This window comes from Mytilus galloprovincialis, chromosome 6 (genome assembly GCF_965363235.1).
Source record: "Mytilus galloprovincialis chromosome 6, xbMytGall1.hap1.1, whole genome shotgun sequence".
NCBI classification, from domain to species: Eukaryota; Metazoa; Mollusca; class Bivalvia; order Mytilida; family Mytilidae; genus Mytilus; species Mytilus galloprovincialis.
In genome coordinates, this window is record NC_134843.1 from 50,212,789 (window position 1) to 50,234,537 (window position 21,749).

Below are 21,749 nucleotides of genomic sequence, written 5' to 3' on the forward strand. Positions count from 1 at the left end.
TTTGTAATTTGAATTGGCGTGAAAAGTAGGCATTCAGAAATTTAATTGTACGTGAAGTTCTAAATCTTTGTGTAAGTAATTCTGATATAAGATTGCACGTTTCAAAAATTGTTTAGCTTTGCTAAAATGTATCATTGAAAGGTCACTGTGAACAGCCAATATAAGCTCAAATGGTATAGCATATATATTTGAAATCAAAAACAATATTTATCTTGCTTCATTTTGAAATGGGCACTCGAAAAAATTGTAAATACAATCCTCAACAGCATGCATGCGGACACAGATTTGCATACTTCTAAACCATGAATGATATTAAGTTTTTTAACACCTCAACTAAAGAAGAAAGGTGGCTGTTTTCATATTTCAGGAAGTCCATATGTCGGGGTTTAAAATTCCATTCAATAGAAGTAGATGGGGAAGAAAAGATGTTTTAAATTGGTTATATCTAGTCAATGACGCGGGGTACTACATAGTTGTTACTAATTCGTAATGACCAATAATTGTAAGCATTAAATCGCAGAGATAATCAAGGGCAGTCTCTTTATGTAAAATATATAACACAATTAACTTTCTTGACTTACTTCTGTATACTAGCAATTCCCCGCTATTTCGAAATATGTAGCTTAACGACTGACATATGTATGCATATTCCATAATTAGTATAATAAAAACTAAGTTTATACGATCAAGTTTATTTCTCTATATACATATTTCAAGTTTTCAAGTAAATATTGGGGAATAATTGAGAGCAATTTCTTTTATGGATTATCTCACATATAGTTAGAAACCCTAATTTACTAGCGGTGTTCCGTGGAAAATTGTTTCCAATTTTCTAATTTGTTCTTAATTTTTTTTTTATCTGGGGCTAATATACATTTACAAAACTTTTTATGTCGAGTATTTCGGCACGGGACATTTGCGCTTTTTCATAAGACATTTGCGCTTTTTTATTTGGACACTTGCGCTTCAAAACATAGGACATTTGCGTTTTTTTTTAAGGGACATTTGCGCTTTTTACATATGACATTTGCGCTTTTGCAATATTTGTTTTTTATGACTTCCCTCCTCTTTTCCGGCAATGGACATTTGAGCGCATTGACAGGACATTTGAGCGAAAAAAAAAGGACGTTTGAGCGCCAAAGTATAGGACATTTGAGCGCCTAAATTTTAGGACATTTGAGCGAAAATAAGAATAAGCGTAGGACATTTGAGCGAAAACAAGTCTTGGATAGAGAATTGTCTTATTGGCAATCATACCACATTTTCTTACGAATATAGTTCATTAAATGAGGAGTTTACCAACAAAAAGATTAAAACATATTTTAATTGTAAAAAACAAAGCACTAAAAACAAAGCACAGTCATAAAACAGGAGTTTACCAACAAAAAGATTAAAACATCTTTTAATTGTAAACAAAGCACTAAAAACAAAGCACTGTCATAAAACATAAAACTCGGCAACGGCATTATTTACAAGTCTGTTTGGGCTTGGAACTTATATCCCAGGCTTCTGACATAAAAATCCCTCGTAATTTCCTGCTGGCAGTATTTCGAATGCAAATCCCGGAGATTCTGTTCCTTCTCCTTTTCTGTTCGGCTCTGCGGTGCATCAATGTTCAAACTCCGAATTTTTATGTAAGTCACAGATTGCAATTTGATAATAGTGTCAAGGAAAGTATAAATTGATGGATGACTGTGATAGAACTGCTCGTTATAATGGGCATGAAATGATTCGGGCCCATTGTTAGTACGTTTTAACGAGGATGGAACTTCGGCCCAGAGATGAGGGGGAAATAACGATTCATCTGTTATATAAGTATCAGTCAGGTAATCTGCAAATTCTATACAAGGCTTGTCGTTAGGTACAACGGCCATAAAATCTTCTACGAAACAGTCGGCTACTTCGTCTGGAGCTATAAAGGCTATCCCAAAAATCCCTTTAAGCCATTTACTAATGTCTGAATCAAGCTCTTTGTATTGTTGACTAAGTCCAACTTTCTGGATTTTTCGCCACCAGGCTTGGCCTAAGTGAAACCTACAGCATTTGATCTCTATAGACGGGAAAAAATCCTTCATAACTTTCATTACCCGTTCTTCAAAATCGACGTGTACTGCTTTCGGTTGAAGTGTGTGACCTTGATCGGAACATAGCTTGACAATTGAGGAAAAGCAATTCACGTAAATTTCTTCAGACTTTCCAGGAAGTAAGCAGAATACAAGAGGGACATAATTTCCTTTGTTATAGCCATGAATAGTATATAACTGTTTAAAGAACTTTGGGCAATATTTGTAAGTACCATCCATAAAAATTTCCGGCACACTGCATAAACATTCAAGATTGGTTGGACACGTAAGAATAATTATACCAGTTTGTTCATCATTAAACTGCACAAAATTTTCAAATTTATTTGACTGAATATTAATCTTCTTTAATGATTGGTGTGTTTCCTCTCTAGATTTAGGAAATAAAATAAAAAATATTTATAACTAAATCTTACTTTTTTTTCTTACTTTTAAAAAAAAATCTTAATTCGTGTAAAATTATCAGGGAAAATTTCGCTCAAATGTCCTGTCTGAAAACTCAGGTAAGGTTAATATCCCGGCGCTCAAATGTCCTATGAAGTCGGCGCTCAAATGACCCTATGTGCTTTTTTCTTTTTCGCTCAAATGTCCTATGCCCCTCTTTTCCGGGGTTAGGTCTGGCAGCATGACTCGGTCTGGTATACAGCTGGTATAAAAAATTTCGGCAACAATTAAATGTTCCGTCCGGTTGTGAGTGAATTTGTTCATTTTACTGACTTAAAATATTAGTATTCCCATTGTCCGTTTTAATTCTAGCATTACCCTTTGTCACGGTACAATTCCATGAAAGATCTTCACTTTTGAGAGTTTGATCAAAACGATATGAAAATCCATCATGACATATATAGATATAGGAATATGCATTTTTTACCTTAAATCAAGGATTTGTATAGTTAGATATACAAATCCTTGCTTAAATAAATTAAAAGTCTCTAAAACTTAAAACTCTGTCTAAGACTTTGTTAATGTGAACTAACTAATGCCAAATATAAATTGATTTTATTTACGTAATGCTTACTTCTCACTAAAATTACAGGTAAACGACTATATGTAAAAAGCGCAAATGTCCGGTCAATTTAATATAGGTGAATCAAAATTTAAAGCGCAAATGTCCATAGTGTTTGAAGCGCAAATGTCCTATCGATTTACAGGTAAAAAAGCGCAAACGTCCTGTGCCCGAGTATTTATATAATACCTGTATTTAATTCCTTTACTTGACCATTAGCATGGTTAAAGAAATTATTGCCAGGGGCACTGTGAGGTGACACTTCCAGGTATTCAAGCGATTTCCTGTCGGGCTTCAAACTCTTATTATTACACGTAATGCAAGTTTACACACCGCACCGCCTGCTGAGCAGTGTACGCGCGGACGGTAATTTGGAACTTTATTGAAGAAAAAAAAATCTTTTATAATATACATCATGTGTACATTGATATACTATATAATTTACTAAACTCATACGTGTAGTCAATTTTATATACTGCCAGTTGTTTATGAAGTACATTTCTCGTGCAATGAATGATATTTAATTCCAACAAAAGATTTGAGGAATAAACAATTTATTGAGATATTTTCCATCAGTAAAATTTGAAAAATGTAAGTGTGTACTACTTGTCAATAATAATGGATATTTCAAACATCTAAATATCGATTCACAAAAATGAACGCATTGGTCGATCGTTGGTTTAGAAAGATAGAAAACTAAAGATAGTCACATTTAAAGTATTTATTTTGAAAAAAAAGACAAAAACCGCCCAGAACAGATCTGATTTAAATCCAGCCTCCGTATATGTGCACAATGGTACTTCAGTTAAGATTTGATCGGAACGGACGGATTTTCTACATGTTCTATAATAAATTTGTACAACGATTGATATGTCTCTGATACTAGTTATACATGAATACACCACAAGTTATTCCTATGTAATCTCATTTAGATATTTAATGCAAAGTAAATTTTAAAGATGAAAATCGTATTAGTTCGGTAATGCTTCAAACTAAATATAAACTGAGAATACATGTATAACGGCCATATTCCGAATCCCTGACATTCATTTTTGAAAATGAAGAAAAATTACAATGATCGGTATATATCTGATTGAATCTACGTCTCAATCAAGCTTCATAAAGATATAACAGAATATTCAAGATTTACAGCTTTTCTTGAATATGATTGCCAATGAAATAAACTATGCAGGAGATTTCAAATTAGCCCAATTAATATGTGTGAAACTGAAACCGTAATTCTGCTGTAGTGCACGTCGATCGTATCTGTAACAGGAAGGCGTATGGTAACTATACTACCTTACTTAGTTTAAAAGTACATAACAACCCTTTCTTTGTGCATTATACGCGCAGGAACATACATCTTACTATTTTGCATGGATTGGTAGTAAATGTTACTTTTTCAACTGTAGTCCTTAACCAAAAGCGTTTTTTTCTCCATCTGACAGGCTTAATTTTGGATCAAGTGATCATACAAGTACGGATGCTAGTATTTATAATTCGGCTAGTCTTGATGACTTTTTGCAATACCCGCGCTCCGTATTCATTATACGATTTAAACATACATAATTTAAAATTTAGATCCTTCAGTTTGCATATGAATATGATATTTAAATTTCGTATGGCTATAAACGTACAACCTGCAAAACATTTTATTTGATGTCACCAATGGTAAACATGTAAAATGAAACAATAACTTACCATACCAATATAAACTTTTGTTGTATGTTTAATAAAATTAACGGTACCAATTTTCTTGCACCAGATGCGCATTTCGACAATACATGTCTCTTCAGTGATGCTCGTGGCCAAAATATTTGAAATCCAAAGCTTATATAAAAGATGAAGAGCTATAATCCAAAAGGATTAATATATTAATATGCAAACAGAAATCACTACTAGACGAGGGGTTGACACGCCTAAATTAAAAAAAATGTGTTTCAAAGAACCAATGCACTAAATTGATTTTATAGGATTTAGTTTAACATTTTAAACCTGTTTAGGGGGGATGTATTACTTGACAAGAACAATAAATCGGACGAAATTTGTTCAAAGAATACGGTACCAAGCATGTGACTAAAAGACGGGTATGTAACAAAGGTATCGCAATTGCTGATGGATTGGTGGATAGCTACTGTTTTTTCAACGTTCAGTGACAAGTATCTCATGCATATTGAAAGACCAAACTAAGTAGGGCAGACGACAAAAGCAAAATTGTGATAAATTCGTTGTTCAAAATTTATTTCCAAGTGTTATTTATGAAGTCAAACATGTATACTGAAAGTAAATTTTACTATTATTTATTGAACAAAATAAAAAGATCAAAACCGCTAAAAGAAATTAAACCCGGTGAATGACACTCCTTGGTAGATTTGTGTTTTGCTGACCTTGATTGATATTACGTTATAAAACAATTATTTAAATTAAATATACAATAATTTAACTTTTGAGGGGGGGGGGGGGGGGTAACAATACAGGCTTATAGTATTTTGAAGCTTTTTTGAAGCATTCAAATATAATGAAACGTATGATAATTTTTACGAATACAAAGAAAAAGCAAGTCTGCCCAAAAATGATTGATATTCAGTCAAAGAAACATGTATAGTGTGTACATTGTAAACGTAAACGTACATGCATGCAATCACTTCTACGATTATAAATCAGCGATTTACCATTCATGCAATAATATTGTGTCGAATGTGATCGAGATGCCCTTATTAGGTAATTCAAAGTCTCGGACACTTATTTTTTTTCCAGAACACGTTATAGTTTATATCTGAGCCATATAAAACATGTATTATATCTGGGACTATAATACTTTAGTATAATAGTTCCTGATTATATTCTCTGTTAATATGCATCCTTCTTTTATTATTAAAAGTCTTGTTTTTTACTTAAACACTTTACACCGTATATCGGCACTGTCGATAATCTTTCAAAAAGCAAATTTAAGTTTCAACCTTTAAAACGTGTATGTAGAATCAATTGACCACATAACAAGAAATTATACAATAAACATTGGTCACGCACGACAGATTCCGATGTAAGACACGTGCTGTTACAATAGCCAGTTTACACGCATCAGCGCACACAGGTTTGTCGACTTGTGACCAGTTGATTGGAGGAAAGTAACAGAAAACCACGCCTACCTTTAACTGACACCCAATCAAATGCCTTTACAGAGATTTTGTTGCGTATTCAATATTTGAAAAAGTTTAGACTCTTAATTCCAACTTAGAAGTAGAGGAGTATAGAATATGCCCGTAATGCAATTTTTCAATACATTTTATACATTATTTCACGTACCTAGTGAGGAAAAAATACAAATTTGCAAATTACAAATATTTCGAAATTCTGATTATGCTAATAACGGAATAGAAACTAAGTGGATATCATATATGAAAAATGTTTTTGATAATATTACGGTCTTATCTGTGGTATGATTATGTTCAATATTATAATGCACAGTTTGAGATAAACGGGTGTCATTGTGTTAAACAAAAACCCAAAGACCAGTTTGCTGTTATTACAGAATTGTCGTATTTTTAAAAAGAATTAATAATTTGAAAACTAATTTTCATAATGACATATTTACCTTACTAAATTCATATTATGCAAATATAGATGTGGTAGTCAGTCACCACTTGCCGATTGAATCTGGAAGGTGACAGGATTTAAAGAGAGAAAACATAATCTGCCGTCTCTGTGACACAAACAACATTGGTGACGAGTACCATTACATTATGAATTGTAGAACATTTTAACTATAGAAAGAAGGAAATTTTTACGGAACTACTGTTAGTCAAACCCTAATATCTTTAAAGTTGATCAACAGTTAAACTCATCAAATAATACCTTTAAACTATAAATTACACGAAGAATGCATACGAATAAAGTACAAGTGAATATATCATAAAGATTATATTTAATCCTGATTCGTCCTTGGAAATGGAAAACTCTGGATTCTCTTTGATATTTACCTGAGAGATCATAAAAGAAAAATCTAACAAGACTTTCAAAAGTTTGTCAAAAATGAAAAGAAATAATAGATTTTTGTGTAGACGAGTAACAACATTGCATTAGCATGATTAGGAAATTTGACAAAATGAATGAAATAAACTTTTAAAAAATAAGTGCACATCTTTCTAGTGGCGAAAACCACGCATATCGAGTTACGTCGACGAAAGAGAATAAGTACATTAATAATAATTATGATGTCAATTTCATGAAATTATAGGGTTTTAATTAGAAACAATCTTAATCTCCATGTATATAGATTAAAACAGAATTATAATTTTTATTCTTAGATTAAATTCTGAAATACAAAAGCATGGCTCTATTAAATGACAGTTCAGCAAACACTATTACATGAAATACACGATGCTATTGACCTAACACAAAGGTGAGAGATTCAAATTGTAAAATCAGCTGCTGAACGGTAGAATTTCTATCAATCATTCGACGATAATAAAAGACTTTTGAGTGTAAAAGTATGATATAAATACTTTTAAGTTGTTGAAATAACACCTTTTTATCAAGTGGAATGCTTGTTAAACTGTTCCAGTCATTGTTACTAGTGACTGTCAGTCCATTGCGATATTTCACAGCTCTTTTACAAATTCTGAAGAAGAAAAAAGAAAAAACAATGTTCCCATGGGAAAAATGTATCTTCCCATGGGAAGAATTTTAGTTCCCATGGGAAGAATAAATGTTCCCAAGGGAAAAAGGTGTTCCCATGGGAAGAAAAATTAGTTCCCATGGGAAGAAAATTCCCTTGGGAAATTTAGAATTTCCCATGGGAAGAAACTATCTACCAATGTTCCCATGGGAAATTGTAGTTCCGATGGGAACTTTTACTTTTCCCATGGGAACTTTAACTTTTCCCATGGGAATTTTTAAATTTCCCATGGGAAATGTACTTTTAATCAGCTGTGGTGACAACAGTGACAACGGTGACATGTTGGGACATATGAGAAAATTTAATATTTTTGATTATCTATCACTTGGGCAAAAAATATTTTTTATATCTTGTAAACCGACAAAGTCAGATTTGCCAATCCTGGAATGGCAAATTTGTCCCGCACAGTGTTTCATATCTCTTGCACGTTAAAGACACCCTTGCAGATTTCGAAAAAGAGTAGGCTAAAGCCGCTACAAGGCAGCACTCGCACCCGCAAATTGGAAAGTGATTAATATAAGATGCAAAACTTGTTTCCCAATCCACTATAAATAAATATGTTTAAACTAATCTTGTGTGTTTTAAGAAATACATTGGTTCATTTGAATGTTTCGGAGTTAATTGTACCGTCAATTTCACTGAAGCAATTACATTTTTGGTTAGGGGCCAGCTGAAGCACGCATTTGGTGTGGGATTTTCTCGCTGCATTAAAGACATTTGGTGGCATTCTGCTGATTTCGTTTTTGTCATTCGATAATTCCCTGTTTCAACTCACTATTCTAACGGAGGTAATGCATTCGAAAAATTGAGTATTAGTTGAACATTAAAGGGAAAAGAACAACGTGTAGAATATAACACAGAACGCCAACACTTGTCTTATTTGACAACTTCAAATATTATATGCCTCAAATACTGTTATATTTAAATTTCTCATACGAAAGTAGTTTTTCTATGAAATTTCTCATGAAAAACTAAAGGTTACAAATTCATTTTATCACTCTGATTTAATTATGAAAAAAAAATATATATACCAGTCATTCGCTTTTGAAGTCTTAATTATGATATTAATTTGAAGTCGTGTTGCGTTTAGTCAATTATATATATCATTGTTACTCTACTTTCAAAGGTCTTAAACATTGAACATTGTCATCCATAAAGAACTGTTTTCTTTGCCGAGTCAATCAAATGAAACTTGTTGAGCGAAATTCTAAAACCTGCAAATTTTAATCTGACAGGACAATTTGGTATTTGATTTATAATTTTAAATTTTCTACGAATAATAAAAGAACAGTGGCATGCTTGTTTCAATACTGCTTTTCTCAGCAATACTATCCTACGAGAATGCAGTGCGTGCGTCATTAAGTCGGTCTGAAAATAATATAATGCCAATATTCTTAGTATCGGTAAGGGTAATACAGGATGATCAACGTGTTTCTTTGACAGAATATGAAAGTGCATATAGTAGCTAAACAAAAGTTCTTTTACGCATACAAAACGTGACGACATTTGTTCGGATGCATGAGTGACGTCATTGGTTAATGTTTCAGAGTATCACATCTATACAGTGATCCAAAGAAATATTTTACAATTTGATCAAAGGGAAAACGTAAAGAAATTGATAATTTAGAAATTTTTATTATGTTCCTGTTATTGCATATTTAAAATTCTTAGATTTCGCTAGAGTCTATTCCTCATATGGTCAAATAATATAATAAAATAAGAATGTTAAATTAATTTCAATTTATATATGTATAGTTTTATTATTTTTATAGGTTAACCTTGAAAACATTCGTGCAGATGCTTACATAATAATATTTTCGATTCCACATCGTGATACGTTTGATACAGCAGTAGACCTACTGTCCGAACTACGGATGGACATGGGAATAGATAGAACAGTTATAATGGTTGGAAATAAGTTAGACTTGGTCAGAAAGAGAAAAGTCAAGACAGAAGGTACTTAAAATACCAAGTAGCATTCTTTAAAGTCATATGAAACTTCAAATTAAAAATAATGATACGTATGTTTTTTTTTGTAACTAAATGGCTAGGTCTTATTATAAAACTTATGTACATAATATACTTGTTTCTCAAGAAAGTCTGTCCAAATTTAGAAGAAATTTAATAGTTAGCTTCCAGTAAACAATTCGCCGATATGTTTTCCGTATGCAGTGAACTCAACTCAGCTAGACCTTTCTGGTAAAAATCCGGTGATCGCAATACGCATGGATCTGTCATTGAATAAACTGTTATCTTATTGTACTTACGGAACAGGGACCGTAGAAGACGAAAACCCTTTTTATAACATTGCCCCTGTCTATTCATTACAGAGTAATTGCATGTTTTATGGACTGTCAACAGAGATATAACTGTATTTTTTTTGGATGCGTAAAAAAGAATAAAATCGTGCACATAAGACGAAGTTTGTGATCTGTACATGTACATGCTTTGGTTCTAGAATTGGATAAACGTTATTTTTCACCAGTCACTCGTTTCATATGACATTAAGGAGACATCCTCTTTTTTGGTGTTTTGATTCGTGTTTCCGTTATGACTTTATCAGCACAAATATCATTCGCGACCACAGGTCGAGCTTATAAATTCAGTATAAAAATATAAAATGCCGATATTTGTTATAAGTTATATGTCATATACATAACAATCTGTTTCCTTTTTGTGTTGTTGTCTAACTGCAATGAGTGTGATATTTTCTTTAAGTATTTTATATTTTATAAAAAAAATATGAAACTATATATTAACATCTGGGGAACATTAGAGTCCATTTGTTTTTGTAATAGAACACTACGGTAAAATATTACAATTCTTGAAAGATCGTCGTTAGTGTTAGAATTCATTCATTTGTCATTCTTAAGATAATACAATTTAATTAAGACATCACGCGTTAACATTTCGGTATTATCAGAATTAAAACAATCAACGATAATGGTACTATCATCTTACTAGATCTAATTTATTCTTGCAGAGTAGAATTACTTTTAAATTTGTAAATTGATTAATAGATGCTCCATAATAGTTCACAATAGCTATACCCTGTGTAATCTTTCATAAAGCGACCACTTTTAAAAAAAAAATCTGGTTCATGAAGGCAAAAATCAGGTACTAGTTACTTTTACAGCCGATTCCATTGAGTGTGTACACAAATGTAATATCTTCGGTTAGCTTGCTTGCCAGCTGAACCGTGAAGTCAATATTAGGTAAGGTATACTACCCTCCTTTCGAAATAGCCTAGACCTACAGACAGATAAATTGGTTAGCTGCTGGACTAGTCTACTCTTACACGAAGGTAGTATACCTAACATCAGAATGACTTCATGGTTCAGCTAGCAAGCAAGCTAACCATATATATTACATTTGCTTACACACTGGATGGAATCAGCTGTAAGTAGTCTTTGACACGATACAAACCTTTTAGGATATGCAAGTGACAGTTTTATTGATTTTAATGATATATGAGTACTCGGGACCTTGATCGATTAAAAAAGTCTAAATGGGTCAAATGACTGAGGTAAATTAAATGTGAACTTTTAAGATTCTTTATCGTTTATAAATATATGTACGGAGAATTTGGAGAATTTCGCTACAAATAATTTACCCATGTGAACCCTTTCTCATTTACGCCTATGCTACGATTTTTTTTACATGTTTGCAAAAATCTTGTACAATTTAGCAAGAAATGTTTTATTCCATATATGAATTCTTATTTTTATTTTATCTACGAGACTCTACACAGTTTACAATTGCTTTGAGGCTTACACATAAATGTATATGTGTAGTCAGTCGCTTTTTTACATTTTGGAACTAAATTGGTTTTGGACTGCATACTTTGATTAAGGGAGTGCAATACAGCATACAACAGAAATACTTTGGACAAGACATTTTATTTCTTTCTAATAGCACCATACATAAAGTTAATTTTGCGCATATGAATTCACAATTCTGGCTTCAATTGATGCCCTCGAAAAATGAGATTTGTGGCAAATGTTATATTACAAAAAAAATAACATTTGCTACAATAGGAATTCAGCCAATATTTAAGACGATATGTTTTACAAATCGTTACAGATCTTACTATTGAGTCAAAGGTGCATCAGCAGCGATATCGACCCAGATCTAAGATAAGAGCATTGACATAAATAATCAAAACAATTAATGGCCTTCAAACTTGCAACATATTGCAACTTAATAAATCTTAATTTGATATATTAATACAGGAACACAACCATTAAATAAAAAATGCACATTTTTTTTATCTAATGAATAACAGACTCAGTCGTTACAGACTATAATTATTGGAACAGAGTGTCCTATAATTCCGGACACGTGATCAGTTTTCACGAGGCTTTTGTACATAAATCAACAATTGTTAGCGTCACAAATTAGGAGTTGTGTTTTCGATTAAAGTCTGTCGTGGCAAATTTGTTTTGAAATGCCACTAATAAATATTTCATCAAAGATATAAGAATCAGGCACGTAGCTACGTTTACGTCAAAACGCACGTGCGTAAACTTGATTTTTGTTTTTTCTTTTAAAAGTCTGAATCTACTATGAATCCTTTTGTTTAAAGCAAACTATTATCTGCTGAGATTTGATATGAGTGGTTTGCACTTTTGTCGAACTTGTGACATAGCAATCCTCAATTTTGTGATAAAAAATATATCCAGAGCATAATGATGGTTTTTTTTTTACAAATATATCATGCCTACATGAGGTAACTGCCAAACATACCGGTTCAAAGGTTAGCAATTTTCAGATCCGTTAGGCGAGTGAATTTTGTCCCCTCTCAATCGGTATTTTTGGCAAATATTTCTTGTAAGCATAATATATACGTTTAATTCCACCGAAGGCTCTTTGTTTTTCCAATCTGCCGTCAGATTTGTTAGTAAATAGAGTAGAAGTCACAAATGGAATTCCCTTATGACACCGACAAAGAAAAGAAAATCTCAATACATGTATATAAAAAAATTGTAAAAAATACCAATTCTCTCATCCAGTGAATATAAAGCATTATTATATTAGGTGGAATTATATGTTAAACTTTCACGTATTTTACGGATAAAAGGATTTTGTTTTGCAATTAACAACTAGTTTCAGTCTAGGGTTAAAGTTTGTTAAACGTTATTTACTTTGTCAAACTTAAATCGAATTTTATGTTTTAGCAGAAGCTTTTTATGCCCCACCTACGATAGTAGAGGGGCATTATGTTTTCTGGTCTGTGCCTCCGTTCGTCCGTCCGCTTCAGGTTTAAGTTTTTGGTAAAGGTAGTTTTTGAAGAAGTTGAAGTCCAATCAACTTGAAACTTAGTACACTTGTTCCCCATGATATGATCTTTCTAATTTTAATGCCAAATTATAGTTTTGACCCCAATTTCATGGTCCACTGAACATAGAAAATGATAGTGCGAAGTTCAGGTTAAAGTTTTTGGTCAAGGTAGTTTTTGATGAAGTTAAAGTTACATCAACTTGAAACTTAGTACACATGTTCCCTATGATATGATCTTTCTAATTTTAATTCCAAATTAAAGTTTTGACCCCAATTTCACGGTCCACTCAACATAGAAAATGATAGTGCGAGTGGGGCATTCGTGTACTATGGACACATTCTTGTTATATTTTTCTTTTCGTTCATTTTTCAGTATCATACTGCATGACAAACGGACTTATCTTTACGCAATTAACAGACGGTCAGCGATTTTGTTTTTATATATTTTAAAAACCTTTATAGATTGTCATGTAATTTGGACTGACGTACAGACCATTAAAAAACATAATGCCCTACGGGGCATAAAAATACACCCGTGATTTAGATTCTAAAGTATGTTGCTATTGATGAGTTTTTAATGACAGCAAAGGTATCGCATTATCGATAACTCGTTAGCTTTTCGGGGCTTCGCCCCCTCGAGCCCACTACCAACCGGTGCTTTGATCTGGACCCACTTGGGGCCGTTAGACCCCTTGCCGAGTTTCAGGAGTACATGTTAAAGTGACCTAGCTACGTATACGCCACTGAAAATTATCTGTTCTTTTGGAAATTCTTGAGTATTTGTTGTTTATTTCTCACTGTTTCCTGACATACTTTTAACACAAGGACTATACACTCAAATACATATGTACTTAATTGTACGTAACTGAAAAAGAGATCCATAATATACAAATAAAAAGATGTGTTATGATTGCCAATGAGACAAGTCTCCACCAGAGACCAAATGACATATAATAGTTCAGTCCATAATGAAAATATGCCTGCTAAATAACTAGACGTACAAAATTGACAAATGTATCTCAACAATTGTGAAAACTTGTGGCAATATGGTAATGAGATTGTTTTGGGCGTTCTGATTGGTCCAACGTAATTATCGATTGTTTTGGGCGTTCTGATTGGTCCAACGTAATTATCATTCAATTCCGGCATATAAAAAAGGTTATACAAGGTTCAAACCTGTTATAGCTCCATCTTGAGGTTTAAGAGCTTCGGTCAATACACACTTACTCTTAAATGTTCAAGAAATAATTATGTATCATGTGAAAATATTTGATTTTGAACGAAAATTTCTTAAATATATCACCAAACCTACATGTAGTTGCATGTTTATCATAGATTGTATTGCAGGATTTTTTTTATATATGAGTTGAAGATAGACACGCAAACATGCGATGGTACATGTATACTAGTTTATAAAACGCGTTTAAAATCAAGCGGTTCTCTCCAAGGATTTGTATAGATAAAATGTGGTATGACTACATGTACATGTATTATAAATGACATCAATGACAATACACGTTAAGATAAAAGGAATTATGAAGGGAAACAGATGTTTTTCTATTTCTCAACTGTTTAGAATAGAATTTGTTAGTCACGATTTTGTGTCCGAATTGTTCGACTTCATCAAATGCAAACTAATTATTGTTAATCATTTTAGAATTTTCTAACTTTGTTCATTGAAGTAATGGTTTATTATCATCATCAATTTTTTTTAATGTCAACTGAAAAATGAGTGGGCAATTTGTTTTGTATTTTCACAATGAATGAAGATGATTAGAATATTCAACGTTTTTATTTTGTTTTAATTTAAACTGTATTTTTGCATATTGTGTCCAATGGTAATTTTTTTTTATCAGAAATCAACAATCTTTTGTGGTAGTTATATTCGATTGCTTTGTTTACATTTTGGTTAAAAAATTGCTTCGAGTATCACTTAAGAGACATTTATAATGAATGTGTTTACTTAATGGTGTGCAGTTTTATGGTATTAATTGCTTAAGACGTAAACAAGGTTTTGAGGTTTTTGCTGATGTCCTTGAAAAACACAAGTTTCGTTGGATAAAAATTCCTTAAAAGCAAATAGAAGACATTGCTGTATGTTGTCTGAGTATTAGTATTTGACGATCGCAGGAGAAAGACCTGTCGTTTGTTTCCCTGATCACTGCTTTCTGTCAGCTTATTTTATTTTCCTGATATGATGACGTTTTTTGACATATTGATACTGCTTTTAGTGAACTTTGTTCCTATTTTGTTCTAACATTTTGTCTTCATCTGTTACCTAACATTTTTTGAATTTTAACTAATTACTATGCAATTACTGCATCAAACCTTTTGCATTTGTTCTGACATTTTGTTTTTCTCCGTTTTTATTCTTGGTATTTTGTTGTTGTGACAATATTTACGTTACAAATGCTAATACATTTTAAATACAACGAGTATCTTAATTTTGTTCTAATTTTGTTCTGATTATTGGTCTTCAGCTGTTTCTTGGTAGTTTAATGTACACTGACCACGCCCTCAAAAGAAATACCTTTCTATTGTGTTCATAATGTGTTCTGACATTTTGTCCTCAGCTGTTCCTTCATATTTTGATTTCAATATATTAACCCTTATTTTATTGGAACAAATTTTGATTTTATTCTGACATTTGGTCTCATCCATTGTCGTTTCTTGATATTTTATTGTTATGTGACATTTTGCAATATTAACATTACAAATAAATACACATTGTATTTAAAAATAGTAATTTGATTTGAAATCAATGGCCACTGATCGTTAAGATTAGGTCAAGGGCAAATTCCTGTTAAAAGAGTAATCGATAGGCCCTATTTTGTTATATATTTTTTTTAAAGTCATAAACAATAAGTTTGCCGATTAATAAAAACACGAATCCCCAGATTGAGGCACCCATAAGCTCATATGTTCACATATACTTGTAATGTTCCCAAATCATGGAACGTATTTTAGTTGGTTCATCTCCTAAACGTTGACACATAATTCAATTTGGTCGAGGCAGTTTAGTTGTTTTGTGTTGTGGTGAAAAAAATGTATGTCGTTCTAAGTACATGTACATGGCAGTCGCAAATACCAAGTTTAAAGATGGGCCGTTTGAAGTTCCTTCAATAGTGTTTAAAACTGAACGCTGTCAGTGGCTAATTTGAATTATAGTAGTAAAAACTGTACATGTGCATGTATTTATAATATTGGTACCACTATCTACCGTTTCATAAAACATTTATAAACACGGCCTCATCACGTGAACATTATTGAAGTACCACACAACCCAAACATTGTGCAACAGATGTTTCGTAGGTTTGAAAGCCTTCAGATAACCTTTTTTCGGTACTTGATTAGATATAGAAATATACATTTATTCATATGATTCACTTATTTTAAAATTGGACCATTGTTAATTAAACTAAGAGTAAATGTGGATCAAATGCGTTCTATGTAAAAAAAAAAGGTTTTATTGGTGGTAAATATATTTCCTAAATCACGTTTTATAGAAAGCCTCGTAGCGTTTTAAAAACCATTTAAAACGACAAAATATGCATTTCATTCTTGTTACCATATGTTAATGTTAAAACAAAGAAAATTGTGATTCAAATGAAACCAACTATAATTTGCACTAAAAGTCACACTAAGTGATGTAACGTTGTTATCGATCACGTGCAGTATTGGGGATATTAAAGTATGACAATAAAAGTGACAAATAAAAATGGCGTCGTTGAAAGCGGCACACATTATTTCCAATAAATAAAGAACAGTGATAGAGTCAACGAACTCTTTACGATTAGTAATATACTAGTAAAAAAGCAAATTGTGTAAATGGATCAACAACACTATATTTTAATGTTGCATGTTAACGATTTTCAAATGGGTCGGTATTCCTAATGAGTTGAAATATGGTCTTCAAGGTGGGGAACAATGTGGGAATATCATCACATATTTATTAACCAACAAACCTTTAGCCTTAGATATTGGGTATTTTAAAACAGTAACCTTACCTGACCATATGTGTTTTTAAGTGCACAAGGGTCAGTGTATAAAGTTGCAAAACGAAAGCAGTATAATATTTAATAAGTTACAGATAATATCAATGAGAAAAAACTAAATATTCCGAGAAGACCACCCATAAAGACACTTTTGGGTATGAAAAATAGAAAGTTGAATATATGGGTCATTTTCAAAAAATGTCGAATTTTGAAATTGAAAAATTTATTAAAAGTTACTTATTCAAACAACCCTCTACATAAGCAAATCAAAACAAACAGTACTTTAAGAACAACATATTAAAAGATGCAATCTTAATGATGTCATACAAGAATATCTTGAAACATTTTTTGATCGGTGGTACAATATTTTGTCTATCCTGTTACCATTTTCAAAAGAAATTTTGGGTTATTAAGAAAAGGTTTAGATAAAATGTTAAGCTTGTTTTACGTAGCCAATTAGATGGTTTTCAAGAGAATAAACTTCTATATATATTCATTCTGTAAAATAATAGATTATTTGCCAATTTTCTAGGTTGTACTGAAAAATGGCTCTAAAAATTGGTTTTCAAAGGTTGTAAAAATTACCACCAGTAATGCAAGTCTAAGATAGCAATTTATATTGTTCGGCCTTTTTTCACCCTTTCAAATAAACCCAACATCAAGTAAATCCCTCATAAGTTAATTTACTTTTCTCTTTATTTCGTTGGTAACAGGAACGTACGTTTCTGATATATCACTATATAAAAGTCTATCCTGTTACCTTTTTGTCTATCCTGTTACCTTTTTGTCTATCCTGTTACCGATATCAGTATTGCACCTGCAAATGCTTAATTGGGAAGATTAAGACGTTATAACATTAAGTTGAGTTCAAACAATGAAATATTTCATTCGTTTTCCACCTACATGTTAAGATAAAAAATTTAACGACGTTTTTGTCTATAATTGTCTATCCTGTTACTGTAACCATAGCAACCATAGTAACAGGATAGACATAACAGGATAGACAAATTTCTTCGTTTTTGATTGCTGTTGTGAAATAACTACTCCCTTTGGTGAAGTGATTATGGTTTTCTATTGGGAATTTGGTTTCCAACACGTTATTGCACTTTTTACAACCATATTGTTAGTGTAATTAATCAAAATGGTTGGTAACAGCATAGACATGAAAAAAGTACGCTCTATTTTTTTCACTAAATGTCTTGAAATTTCTTTTCTGTACACTGTCGTTCAAGAAACGAGGCGTTTTAAATGTAAAGATTACTTTGCATTTTTGAAATCAACACTGACTGATTCAATATTTATAGGGAGAATAATTTAACGACTGATTTAAGTAGCGGTAACAGGATAGACATGAACCTCCTGTACGCTGATTGAATTTAGTTTGTAGATAATCTGTTACATACAATGATAAAGAAGCTACGATTTTTCGTTAGAATTATAATTAACGTTCTTAAAAAGTCCCTTTTGCAGATATCAAGGCGATCAGAAAATCGGAAAAAAATCATTTGAAATGTGTTTTTCTGACAATGTACGCACACAAATACCCCCAAAATCGGACTTAAATGCAGTTTAATCTTATCAAAATAGATGTAAGGTGTGTTTATTATTAATGTTCTGAATCACAAATCCGACAAGCTTTCATTTAAACCATTACAACTGAAATTTCCATTAGAAATAAAAAATTTAGCATGGGTGTACTGAAAATTCGACATTTTTTGAAAATGACCCATATATCTATATTCTTATGTTTTTGCATTTTTATATGTATATGTTTGTCGAATTTGAAGCTCTATTTACATTAACAAAATCGACAGAAAGTATGTTTTATGTATAATACTGATTTTGATCGCTACATATTGTTTTTATTTTTAATTATATTTTATATCTATAGAGGCACAAGAAGTCAGTAAAATGTATGATGGGAAGTATATAGAAGTGTCTGCGGGACTAAACCATAACATAGATGAATTATTGGTAGGAATACTGGGTTCTATTCGATATAAACTAAATCCATCTTTAACAGATCCAGTTCTACGTGTTGATACAAAGAAGGCAGGACTTTCAGCTTTGTCAATGAAAGGACCAATCAATTTCTTTGGAAGACTGTTCCGGCGTGTCAGTAGAAAATCTAGAGGAAGAAAGAAGCGCCACCATACGGTTGCGTAGTATCCAAAGTATTATACTGTGTTCAAGTATTGTAGTAAATTATATTTATATTTTTGCATTTTTATATGTTTATGTTTGTCTAAGCTGTATTTAATGTTTTAAATGTTGTCTTCATTTAAGCATTAAAGAACATGTATAATTTCAGGCACGCAATTTTGATACCCTGATCTATCAAAATTTTTGTACATCGTTATGTAAAATAGTGAAAGATCAACCATTTTTGATCATATATGAAAAAATAATATGGTCAAACATTTTTCGAACATCGTTTCACTCTTGAAATTCGAACATCATTATTATTCTATATCGTTAAAAAATGTCCATCTCATGTTTTAAATGGACAAAAGTTCAGTGGCATACACTTGATCATTATAAGAAAACTATTGATTTTCTTGTATTACATTTTCTTTTCTCAAATTTCTACAACTTACGACCAATACAGACTCCTTGTAATGTGCTATTGTATCAAATAAATTGAAGTTTTGCGTTAGTGACGTCTTTCATTATAAGGTCAATGTGATCGCATTTCAAAAGTATATATCTTTCGATTTTGAATCCAATGTTACATATAATTTTCATTTAAAAATGTTCATAGATCATCGAGGCTGGGCTATGGTGCAAATACTTGTATAGTAATGTGTAATATTATTTTTGTACATAACGTTTTCAAGAGGGTTTATGTTTTTTACATCACAAGTAGGCTTTTGATAGCAATATATGCATTTTTGTATCTGATGCATTAAATTTGTAAATCATATGCTTGAATGAACATTTTTATTCCCTCCGACCCTATAAATTATTTTGAATCAAAGTCTTCAGCAGATTTATTCATTGACACAATTATAACAGCACACATTGTATCTGTCATGGTAAAACCTAGGTAGATTTATTTTTAAATATCAGTTATTTTGTTGGTTTACGCTATAAGTGCAAATATAACCTTTTGTTAAACAGTATAAATAAATTCTTAATAAATTTGATTTACGTTTGCGATCTGTAAATACAGCCATTGCCTCTCAATGCTCTTCAGATCTCATTTGGTTGTAGCGTCTAGTGATTAGTCTTTTAGAGACCACACGCGCATATGGCTTACCTTTTTTGAATCCTGGTATATATGATTAGTTCGTTTTCATCAAAGTACTGCAACATTACACCAACGTGTGACAAGTGACGAACATTTATTTGGCCTATTAACCATACTGTCATAAATTTACCTTATACCAGCAGGGTATATGTTAGATTATTGTACTAACTTAAAAGTTTACGTCTAACCATTGTTGATGTCAATTTAGTGTCTGAGAAGAAACCAAAATGTTACACTTAAGACAATAAAGTATTTTATATTGTTCAAATAGATTTATGTTATACTTAGTAGGAAATACAGACTTTCAAGTTTGAGGATGATGGAAGTTTTTAACGAGCTTGACTGGCTTGTGATATAACCAATGACCACTGTTCCGCATCAAGAATATGTGATATAACATACCAGCATCAGTTGATCAGTATCTTCATATCAAACACACCCAGAAAAGAAACGAATTGTTTTTGGTTTGAATAATGTTTTTTTTTTCAATATCCCATATTTCTTATTGTATATATTTGAAAAGATATAACAAAAAGAAGAGAAAGGATCATGAATCATGCAAATCAAGATAATAATTAAAGAACATTTCTATATTTTAGACAATTGTGCCTTATTTACCTAGAGTGGTGATACAAAGTCATATTACTGCATTCCAACCTAATACGAAATAACAATACTGTACTAATTGTTATACAGTATCGTTCACAGTGCAAGACGTTAATAAAAAAAGTCTCAACCACCTCAGGCTAGATATTCCGACCATTGTTTTAAGGTGATACCTAACATTACAGGGAGATAACTCTTTAAAATCAGCTAAACGTTTTAATTACGTTGTGTTGTTAAGGGAATACTATAAGCTGCTCAATGATCAAAATTAGTTTTTGTCAAACTGCTATATAACCAGTGTAATTTTTCTGATAAATTGGTTGGTTCAAATATTTTGAAATTTTTATATTTTTGTCAAAGGGTCAAAGTAAATACTTTTCAAAAATTTATGAAAATTAAACGAGCCAAATTAATTTTAGTGAAGGTGTTTGGTACCGCCTTAAGGGGAAGTTGTGTTCCTCAATATTTACTTTTACCTACTTGTGTTACTTTTAGCATATAAATTCATTGAAAAAACACAGAATTAAAATTTCGACTTTACATGTAATGATAAAAGTTATCATGGCACAACATGGTGGATTTGTGAAAACATCACATCGGAAGCAGATAGATAAATTTTCAGAACATTAGTTGTTGATGAGATACATGTTTCAACATACTAAGAATTGCACTAGATTACATATTGATTTTAAACACAAACTGTTACATCCTGGATACGTACGTGTATTTCTTACTCATAGAAACAGTGTGATTATACTTCGGGGAGACAGCAAATATTGATTTTCTCCCTGTTTAAAATTAATGTCAGGATCCCCCCAGCTTTTGAGACAGCCACACTACCACGACATCTGTC

The 21,749-nt window shown here is 31.8% G+C and overlaps 1 protein-coding gene across 3 annotated transcripts in view; it reads left to right on the forward strand.

Moving 5' to 3' along the window:
- LOC143079801 (uncharacterized) overlaps positions 1-20,875 on the forward strand; it is a 30,547-nt gene extending 9,672 nt beyond the window's left edge. Inside the window, exons 3-5 of one of the 3 annotated variants that reach the window (XM_076255392.1) lie at positions 9,538-9,721; positions 18,932-19,240; positions 20,579-20,875. In XM_076255392.1, the coding sequence (XP_076111507.1) occupies positions 9,538-9,721; positions 18,932-19,206 (459 nt within the window). In that variant the 3' untranslated portion in view covers positions 19,207-19,240; positions 20,579-20,875. Of the gene's footprint in view, positions 1-9,537; positions 9,722-18,931; positions 20,559-20,578 lie in introns of those variants that run through there. The other 2 variants (XM_076255391.1, XM_076255390.1) reach the window with 2 other exon arrangements.
- The last annotated feature ends 874 nt before the right edge of the window (positions 20,876-21,749 follow it).